This window comes from Elephantulus edwardii, unplaced genomic scaffold (assembly GCF_000299155.1).
Source record: "Elephantulus edwardii isolate Elephantulus edwardi_28Jun2011 unplaced genomic scaffold, EleEdw1.0 scaffold00011, whole genome shotgun sequence".
NCBI lineage: Eukaryota > Metazoa > Chordata > Mammalia > Macroscelidea > Macroscelididae > Elephantulus > Elephantulus edwardii.
This window is the reverse complement of record NW_006399761.1, coordinates 13188024-13199331: the sequence shown is the minus strand read 5'-3', so window position 1 is coordinate 13199331 and position 11308 is coordinate 13188024. Positions and strand designations below refer to the sequence as shown.

The 11308-nt window shown below is 42.3% G+C and overlaps 1 protein-coding gene across 1 annotated transcript in view; it reads right to left on the bottom strand.

Moving 5' to 3' along the window:
• The window catches only part of EML6 (echinoderm microtubule associated protein like 6), a 308568-nt gene that overhangs the window by 171358 nt on the left and 125902 nt on the right, over positions 1-11308 (bottom strand). The window contains exon 4 of the mRNA XM_006880926.1: positions 7999-8067. Within this exon, the coding sequence (XP_006880988.1) occupies positions 7999-8067 (69 nt within the window). The remainder of the gene's footprint in view (positions 1-7998; positions 8068-11308) is intronic.

Below are 11308 nucleotides of genomic sequence, written 5' to 3'. Positions count from 1 at the left end.
TAAAAAAAGAAATTAACATTGTTTGAGTCCCCAGGATTAAGCACTGGTGGCGTAATACCTTACATGTGCTCAGAAGTTCGAATCCACCAGGTACTTTAGGGGAGACTGAGGATAAAGAATAAAGTCAGAAACACAATGCGAGACTGCTATGAGTTTTGAAATGACTGAACAGCTGTGGGTTTGATTGCTTGGTTTGTTTCAGGGGTTGGGTGCCCCTATTAAGTCCTTTATCAGTAACTGAAAGGCTGGTGATTCACAACCAAAAGCACCCTTGATGCTTCCAAAAGACCACAGCCTTGAACCCCTGCGGGAGCGTTCTCCCACACGCACAGGGTGGCCTGAGGCACAGCGGAGCTGCTTGGAAAAGAAAAACGCGCCCCAGCCAGCTCCATATGCTGTTTGATGTAACTGTACCTTTCTTCATAAATTTGGGAAGTAGTGATTTCCCACATGTTTTTGGGGAGAGAAAGTACTTAATCCTCAGGGAGATTTTATCAGTTGCCCAGAGTCGGGTAGAGGATTCCAGAATCAATGTTCAGAGTCAAATCAGCACAGCTAAGCCTTGACTTCCTCGCTGTGGGCTGAAGGAGCAGGTTGAAGCCACAGCCCCACCCGTAGAGAGGAGCCACAGCGTCACGGAAATCACCCCCGCCACTCACCTGTCAGCTTGCCATCCTGGGGCAGCTCACATCGGGGTGTGATGCTGGAAAGGAAGCCACTGGCATTTCAAATACCTGCATGCGATACCTGCACACAGACTTAGACGAAGTAGAACAAGGGGGCAGGGCTTGATTTACAATCAGGAACAGCGCGTGTCAGGGCTGTACCCTTCCCCATAGCTATTCAGTCTGTATGTTGAGCAAAAAATTTGAGAAGCTCAATTATATGAAGAAAATATCATTGAGATTGGATGAAGACTCATCAACAAATTGCACTGTGTAGATGACACAACCTTGCTTGTAGAAAGTGAAGACAAGTTGGAACATGTACTGGAGAAGATCAAAGACTACAGCGTTCAGCGTGGATTACATCTGACATCAAGAAAACACAAGTCCTCACCATGGGACCAACAGACAACATCATTGTAGATGGGAAAAAAATACAGAAGTTGTAAAATATTTCACTTTACTTGAATCCACAATTAACACCCACGGAAACAGCTGTCAAGAAATCCAAGGATGAGAATGTACTGGGGAAACCTGCCGTCAAGGACCTTTTTAAGGGCTGATGAGCAATGAGGTCAGTTTGAAGACTAAGGTGCACCTGATTCAAGCCAAAGTATTGCCCAGTTGCTTCATATGCAAATGAAAGCTTGACAATGAATACAGAACACCCACACAACATAGATGCTTCTCAATTGTGGAGTTTCTAATACTGAATATTCTTCCAAGAAGAATCAAGAAGTCCGTCCTAAAAGATGTACAACCAGGATGCTTCTTAGGGTCAAGGATGGTGAAACACCATCTCCTATACTCTGAGCTTGTTGCCAAGAGGCATGAGTCCTTGGAAAATGACACTGTGCTTGGAAAAGTCTGTGAAGCAGGATGATATTTAATGACATGAGCTGACACACTGACCGCCACAATGGGGTTGAGGTTGGCAGAGACAGGATGGTGGGGAACTGGACAATGGTCAGATCGGTAAGTCACAGGGTCACTAAGAGTTGGGGTGGACTTGATGGCACATAACAATGACAACCACTCATCCTAAGCTTCCACGCTTCTTTGCTTCTGGCTAAAAGAACAACTAAGTGTGGCCACTATACCACAGAGGCTGATAAGAAATTCATGCTGGCAGATTAAATATACACTCTTAACAGAATTTTATTATTATTATTTTTTAATAGATATATGTAATTTGGTGACCAACATATTTCAAAATATTGATTCTCTTTGAAAAATTAAGAGAGATACTATGCTGATGAAAACATCAATCATCTTGGAATATCACAGCTCAGATCCTTTGAAGCTCAGACAAGGGTCTCATAATAAAAGTTTACAGAATACTCCTGGGCCTTCAGAAGAAAAAGACTGATAAGCCAATTACAAAACAGACAAAAGACATGGAAAGACTTCAGAGAGGAAGACAACAGACATATGAAGAAATGCTCAAAGTCACTGGCAATAAGAGAGATTCAAATCAAAACCACAATGAGATACCATCTCACCCCAGGAGCAGTGGCAAAGTTTAGCATGACAGCAAGTAATGAATGTTGAAGAGGATAATAAATGTTGGTGGGACTGTAAAATGATGCAAGCACTGTGGAAGACAGTTTGGCGTTCCTTCAAAAAGTTGAACACAGAAATTCCCTAAGACCCCATATTCCACTAATAGGAATATACCCTAAGGAAATTAGAACTGAGATACAAATGGAGAGCTATACACCAATGTTCCTGGCAATGCTATTCACCATCACAAGAACCTGGAAACAGGCGAGCTCTGGTGGCCTAGTGGCAAGAAGCTGCACTGCAATACAAGAGGTGCATGGTTCAAATCCACCAGATGCTCTGCTGAAGAAGGAGGAACAATCTCCTCCTGTCAGATCTGATTTGACGGCACACACACAAAAAGAATAAAATAAAATAAAAAATTAAAAAAAAACAACAACCTGGAAACAGCCCAATGTCCAACTACAACTGAATGGATTGAGAAATTGTGGTTCCTTCACACAATGAAATACTAAGCAGCAGTCAGAAGCAACGATTAAAAACAAAACTACTACATCACTTAGGAAGAGGATGGAGAGCATCCTGCTGAGTGAACGAACTCAGTCTCTTAAGGAGATTTTTTAAAAAATCTTTTTTAAAATTTTATCTTATATTGGTTTGCTCACAAAGTTTGTATACACTGTATTTCACACGATTCTGATTCATATTGTGTTTCATACACTCGTTCCCATGTATTATGTTTTATAAAATTAATCACCATTGAACCTTGCCCATCATTACCCTGATTTTTCACTCAGATCCTTTCCATTTCCTTCACCCCCTCCCACCACCCACCAAACTGTACAACCCTGTGGCTTCGCCCCTAACCATCCTCACCCCTCCACTCCTACCCCTCTTCTTCCCTTGGGTCCCCACCCATGTTTTACTTGTTTGGCAGTAAAATGTTTTCATTGCAAATAAATTTTAAAACAAAGGAAATAATTTTTTAAAAACCCATTTAAAACACCACCCAAAGATCACTGCTTAAAATATGGTATCGCTCCAATTTATCTCTCATACAAAAATAAAATTCTCAAGTAAAAAAAAAGGCAAAGCTCAAATTTACCATTGCCTTCTCCCTTTGAAACAGATCTTGACTATTTCCCAGTATCATTAAATATTCATCAAACATATGACTTATAAAAAATCACACATTATTTTATCAGTTGGTTTCAAGATTGATTTTATTTGCTCTTGATAAATAAAATCCAGTAACAGAGCAGTTCTTGGTTTACACTCTTCACCATTTCCTTGTGATAAATTTCAAGATATTAAAGGACTAGATCAAGAGGGTTCACAGTCTTAAGGCTATTCACGTTGTGTTGTTGTTGTTATGTGCCATCGAGTTGCTTGTGACTCATAGCGACCCTATGTATAAGAGCCCTAAACTCTGCTCTGTCCTGTGCCAATCGCACTGTGTCCAACACACCCATCCTGATTACCCCAGTGACTGAATCAATCCATCTCATAGAGGGCCTTCCTCTCCTGCGCTGTCCTTCCACCCTCCCAAGCATGATGTCCTTCTCCAAGGACCTGTCTCTCCTTGCAACATGTCCAAAGTATGTTAGATGGAGCCTTAGAATCCTTGCCTCCAAGGAGCCACCCGGTTTAATCCTTTCCAGGACGAATCTGTTTACTGCCAAGTCTTTGAGCTGAAACACTACATCTCATCACAACATCTGAGAGTGCTTATTCACTACCAACCTTGCCAACACTGAATTTCATACAAGATTTAAGAAAAAAAATTATAATATGTGTCAGTATTTTAAAATTTGCACTCCTTAATAATTAACGAAGGAGCCCTGGTGGCCAAGTGCATGGTGTGCTGGTCTGCTAGCTGAAAAGGTTGGCGGTTCAAATCCACAAACTGCTCAAGTGGTAGAAAGTCGGGCAATTTCACCTGCAAAGATTTTACAGCCTCAGAAACCTGAAGGATGGATGGTTGTCAAGAACGTAACAGGCTGGACAGCAGTGACGCTGACGTTTGACTGTTTCATGAGATGGAATGCTGTCCCACGTCTGTGGGGTTCTGGGCAGTGCAAACAGCATGCTAAGCCAGAAGGTCAACTCTAACCAGGGCCACCACACGTCTGTCCACCTGCTGTACAGAGGTAACTCATGGTTGCTGTGAAGCTGAACAGTGCGACACTGATGTGTCAAACGCGATAATGGTCACCCATGGTGGACAGTGTTTGGTGGAAATCCCCAATTAAAACAAGCTTGGAAGCAGGAGTGGTATCCACTTCTAAAATAACTTGCCTCCAGAAACTCTATGAACATGGAGTAATGATTAAAGTTATACAAGTGTTCAGGTCTTTCATTCATACGGTCGCTACGAGTCGTCTACGACTCGATGGCACCTAACAACAACAGCAACAATCTACTTCTGTACAATCAATCAGACCCTGAAAATCCATGACAGTTCCAACACATACGGGATCACCAAGAGTCACTGTGTGTGAACTGGCGGCCACAGTTTTGGGGTTTTTTTTCTTTTCTGTTTAAACTAGTAATTTTTATCTTTTTTTAAATTGTCTGGTCATGTTCTCTGCTTACTCTACAAATTTCCTAAAGGCTCTTGTACCAAAAAACCCAGCCTGTTATCTTTGATTACTGCTTGTATTTCGACTTTGTGGTTTTGTTTATTAAGGGAAGGGAGTTCTGCCGAAGGCTTTAACCCTTGTACACTGTTGTTATGTGCCATCAAGTCAAAGCTGACTCATAGCTGACCCTCCAGCAGGTTTTCTGAGGCTGTAAATGATACAGGAGGAAGCTGCCCATCTTTCTCCAGTGGACGAGCTGGTGGATTTGAACTGACTGCCATTGGGTTCGTATTGCGACTCATTATCCACTCGACCACCAGAGTTCCCTTAATCCTTACATAGTTTAATCTATTAATCTTATCCCTTATGGTTGAAATATTTATGTATGTATTCTGGCCACTATTTTAGAGTCCCGGGTTAACTGTTTGATCCATATCGGATTGATTTTAGTGTAAGGTCTGAAGTCACCATAGGACCTTCCCCTCTTAAACAGAAAAAAAGTGTTCAATGCCCACTGATTTGTTGTTTATTAGCTACTCCTGGGTTGGCATACAGCTCACCGAGACACCATGTACAACAGGAGCAAATATTATAGACACTCTTGTATTCTCAAAGGTTTTTTTTTCCTCTATCTTCCCGAGTGATTTATTTACTCTTACCCATTTTAACCATTATAACTTCATAAAATGCTTTAGAAAAAGAGTGGTGCATATTCTTTTGAGTTCAAATTCAACCCAAGTCATGGTTGAGTCAGTTTTAACTCATAGAGACCTTTTACCTGGTTTCCAAGACTCGAAATACCAATTGGAGGAGATGGAGCATCTTTCTTCCTTGGAGCTGCTGGTGGATTTGAACCGCTGGAGAGGCACAGCCTTTGGGTTAGTAGTAGACTGTGACATGAGGGCTCCTCTTTCAACCCAAAGTTCTTGATTATTCTTACTCCCATTATTGTTACGTGCTGTCAAAATCACCTACAATTCATAGTGACCCTACGTGCAATAGCTCTGCACCCTGCCCTCTCCTGAGCCAATATCTCTGTCTCTGACACACCTACCCCTATTCCCTGAGTCCCTGAATCAATCCAACTCATCCAGGGTCTTCTTCTCCTGCACTGACCCTCCACTCCTGCAAGCATGATGTCCTTCTCCGAAGACCTGTACTTCCTGGCAACATGCCTACAGTCTGTGAGGTGAAGCTTGGTTTCACCCTCTTCAGCACAGATATGTTTGTTCTTCTGGTGGTCCGTGGTATGTTTAATACTCTTCTCCAGAACCACAACTCAAAAGCACTGATTCTTCTTCTGTCATCTTTAGTCACTGTCCAGCACTCTGATTCATAGCAAGTCACTGTGAAGACCATGGTCTGGAACAGGTGCACCTTAGTCTCTAGACTGCTATCATTGCTCCTCAGCACTCTGGAGCGGTCCCTGACAGCAGATCTCCCTAATGCAAGTCATCTTTTGATTTCCTGACTGCTGGTGCCAAGAGTGTTGATTATGGAAGCAAGCAAGCTGAAATTGCTAACCATCTCAATCTCTTCTCCATCTCTCATGGTGCTGCCAATTGGTCCAGTGTTAAGGACTAATGCTTCCAAGTAACAACAAAATGCACAGAGATTTGGACTGAATTTATACTAAACATACAGTGACTTGGGAGAAAAATGATGTACTTACGTACTCTCTGACCTCATGTCCAGAACTAAGGTCTATCTCTCCTGTTGTCCAAGACTCACAATCTTTTGTAAAGATCTGTAATGTTCTCGGGTAAATTGGTAATATTCTCAGGTAAATCAATAAGCCAAGTATATTCTTTTCTCCCCTCAATATCTTATTGTCTGTCTTTTTTTCTAACCATTAAGGAGCTGCTAATCCAAATTCAGCACGTCTGTGCTGGTTTGAATCCACCAGGAGCTCCTCAGGAGAAAGACCATCACACTTCTCCCCCATTAAGTCAACTCTGTTTCCATCTCTGAAAACCTGCAGGAGGGTCCGTTATGAGCTGGTTCCGACTGGGCGGCACTGAGCTGAGTTGATGCTTTCCAACTGCTCACTCGCTCTTTGTTGCCTAATGGAAGCAGACTCATAGCTGACCCTCCAGCGGGTTTTCAGGGGCTGTGCATTGTAGCGGAGGACACTGCCCTTTCTCTCAAGGTTGATTTGAAACAGAGAGGTGTCGTTACACAGTGCAGCGCTCTACCTTGCCATTAAGTTGGAACAATGAGCCAAACAAGATTACGGCCAGAACTAAAAACTTGTAAATGGGATAGATTGACTGGAGGGCAATAAAACCAACTTTTCTTACATTGAATATTTATGTACCAGTTTTTGACTAGCCAAGATCAAGTCATCCCCACGATCTTTTACCTATATATACTTTAAGTTACATTATCTGAAAACTTTCTAAACAGAAGATCACGGTCCTTATCCCAGGAGGAATTCTGCTACATCAAAACAAATAATGTTGATCATGCTAATTCTGTGTTACACAACAAAAGGACGCATTTGTGGGTCTGATTCACAGGCAGAGCCTAGTATTTAAGGGTCTGTCATCAAAAAGAAGCCAGTGGGCCAATGGCTGAGCACTGGGCTGCTGCAAGGCTAGCAGTCTGAACCGACCAGCCGGTCAGGGAGTAGCGTGGCAGAGTGCTAGTCAGTTTCTGTGAAGACAGCCCTCAACAAGTGGTAACCCAGGAGGGCAGTTACATTCTGTGCTACAGAGTCAGAATCGTTCAAAAGCAATGGGCCACCTGCACGCTGAGCACAGCATGACACAGGCTTACGTACAGCCGGGTGAGGATGATGGTATAGGATCAGGCAGGGTCTGTCCTTACACGGCTGCTAGAGCTGGAGTGAACTGGAAGGCCCCTAAACTACTATTTATGTGTGTGTTTCTCTGTGTGTGTGTGTGTGTGTGTGTGTGTGTGTCCCTCATAATGCAAAAAACTGAATTCACAAAATGAAAATCTGAATTGCTTTAAAATATGCAATCCTAGAAGCATTCTGAGTCATCAGATCGGCACATAATTAACATGAAGCTTCCTCCTGGCTGCCTGCGGAGCGCATCCCAGGACTGTGGTTACCGCGCAGTTCTGAAAGGGATTCTTTTTCAGCAGCTGATGTTCACTTCAGTCTCAGAAACACTGAGCAGCAGACTCCAGATTTAAGAAACACACACTTGGAAATTCCTTCCCCCGTGAGGGAATAAAATAAGTAAAAAAATAAAAGAAAGAAAGAAATATCTAAAACATACCTTTATGTGTTTTACTCCACAGCTAACCATTCTGTTTGGCTGATACGGATCCCAGGAAATATCAAAAATCTGTTAAGAAACAGAAGTTGCTATGTTGGTTATTTAAGTGTTTCCCTTCTTCAAGACATCATTCAGTTACCAGAACTTTGAACACTATGCTACCTGCACAGAAGGGAAAAAATGAAGGCTTTGGTCCTGAGAAACACCTGGCTCATGGTCTATTTACTGCTCTTACACTTGAGTGGAGACGTAACAAAACTCACTTAGAAGAAACTGACATCTATTTTATCATGTCCATCTGCGATAGGCAAGCACATTTTGATGATTTAGGATATTCTGATCAAACTCCTTAGAGCTCTCCAGTATGAGACTCAAACACTTTGCAGATAGCTTTTTTAAACGAAAATAATAAAAGGCTTCACTGAATTAGTAAAATAGCTAATATTTAAGTACAGTTGAATATAGCCAATAGATTCTAATAATCATAGACGCCCCTTTCCCTGAGCATGAGGCAGAAGCATTGATCTGGTACTAATTCTGCCTTAATGAAATGTCAGCGCAATACAGGAAGATCCTTGACAAGACGGGCTAACACAGCGACAGCAACAAGAGGCCCAAACAGCAACCACTACGGGGAGGACGCAGGGTCCCTGTGAGTCACAATCACCGTGACCGCACCTCATAACATTAGCAGGGACCTCCCTCTTCTGGACCCAGTTCTAGCTTCCTGCTGATGCACTGTTTTTCACCAATCCTCCGCAAGATTTTACTTACATGTGCAGATGATTCGTGTTTGATACTTTCAGCACACTCATGGGCTGCCTGTTTCTGGCCATTTTGGTTTTGTTTTTTAATGGAAACAAATGCAGCCAGGTCACCAGGTGCCCACCACGTTCTTGGCACTGGCTGCTGGGGGCACTCAGACATCTGGGTGTTTGAGCACGTGTGGGATTGAGACACTGCACGTGGTGTTTAATCGATTCCTGGGGCTTCCGTGCCTCAGTGAACAAGAACCTTCAGTGTAGGCGAGCTCTGGTGGCCTAGTGGCAAGAAGCTGCACTGCAATCCTACAAGTATGCGGTTCGAATCCACCAGATGCTCTGCTGGAGAAGGAGGAAAAATCTCCTCCTGTACCAGTCAGATCTGATTTGATGGTACACACACACACACACAAAATAATAAAAATAAAATTAAAAAATTAAAAAAAAATAAAAAGAACCTTCAGTGTCGTCCGAATTTCTTCTTTCATTAGGCCAGTTAGGATCATGTATATGAAGTCATTTTGAATGTTATAAAGCTCTTACCACACAGATGGAAGCAAGGAAGTTTTATAGCCACTAAAATAATCTTGAGGATCTTTACCCCCAAAGCTGGGGTTCCTGTTATGTGTTGTCGAGTCACCTATGACTTACAGTGACCCTATGACCGATGACTCTTAACCTTGCCCTGTCCTGAGGCGGTCTTGCTGTCTCTGACACACCTGACACTCCTGCCACAGTCCCTGTGTCAATCTACCTCTATCCTCCGCTTGCAGTAAAACAGTTAATGATAATACAGAGTGACATCGGTATGAACAAAACAGTATGTGATAGAGATTATGGAGTCGGGAAAACAAACTTCCGAAACTATAGCGTTTCAAGAAAACATTCTAAACAAGGAATGAATGGAAACCCAAAATCTCTGTAAATGTTTATGAAAATTAATAAAATATAGGAAAAAAAAAGAAAACATTCTAGGCTCTTAAAAGTGCAGACTTCTAATTAGCTTAGCACTTTTTATAATCCTAAGCCATCTAAAATACACAATACAATAGGGCAGAGTCACTGCAATCAGACTGACAGGTAGAAGACACTCAGTAGATGTAACAACAACAACAACAACAAAAGCCTTTTACACAAGCCAGAGTGATTGCATTAAGCTATTTTAAAAGTTCTATTATTGCTCTAAAGGATTCAATAGTTTTTTCCCTTTTCCACATTTTGCTAAGGTAACAGGTCCAAAATTACATGTACGTGGCCAGGAGGGACCGGTCCTTGGAGAAGGACCTCATGCTCAGAATGGTGGAGGGACAGGAGAGGAAGAACCCAGATGAGATGGATTGACACAGTGACTGGGGCAATGAGGGTAGGTGTGTTGGAATCAGTGAGACTGTCTCAGGGCTGGGCAGGCTTCAGAGCTGTTGTACAGGGGGTCGCTATGAGTCGCTGGTGACTCTTCAGCACATACCACCACCACCACCAACAACAACAACATGCTCATTCAGATGAGACGATATAAAATTATTCCCCAATAGGAATATGAAGTGGAAACTAACAGACAAAATACTCTAAGTTTTGCTCTCAGTAGAGCCAGAGGCAGCATCTCAACCAAGTGTATTGGGTCTCGAGCCCATTTTTGTGGTCAGGGGGAGCTCACGCACTCTATACACTATTGGTTTTATGGAATCTCAGTATTAGCAGGAATAGTAAAATCCAGGACTTAATCATCAGAAACGTTTTCAACCTAAACAGCCCAGGAGGTACTAAGTTGATGTTAACCAATTAGAATCCTCAGGGGTGGAATCTGAGCGCCAGCATGGGGTACCAGGCCTCTCCAACATCACCCCATCACTGGATACTCCTAGACATTCTGAGGATTTGATCCTGGAAGAGAATCCATCTAAATGTCCAACAATTCTGGGGCCTGCATAAAACTATAATGCTTCCAAAATGAAGGTGCCACTTACTAATAAAAAAAAAACAAAACAAATTAAAGTTCACACTAAGCAACAGACAGTGTCATAAATGCATCTTTAGGACCTCATGGTACAGGACCTTTTCACTGTGCCCCGATAACTAGACATCCGTCTAAGAGTCATCCACAATCACTCTTAAAGTAGAAACTTAAGAAAGCAATCAAAAGATTTTGGTACTGTAGGACACTGGGGAAAAAGACTTCTGCGTGGTTTCAGAAATCCATATGCTGGCTGCATCCCCACCCGAGCAGGTAACACTACATGGAATTATAATTTCTGATTATACTGATTTCAGCATCAATGACAACTGGGCCACAATTTCTATCCAGCGTCCTCAAGTGTAACAAAAAACCTCGAAGCTGTCTTTACGTGCATTTGGTATTGGAATGTCTACCCTTGTAATTAGCTTTTGTGAAGGTCAATTTCTAATAATGATTGTGTTTTTTCACTAATGTGTTCAAAGTACACGCAGAAGTTCAAATTGAGTCTGTTTTGGTTTTATAAAGATGCTAAATGCCAATATGAAAGATGTGTTTTGCCTGTTAGAAAGCAGGACAACTCAAATAAAGGATGTGA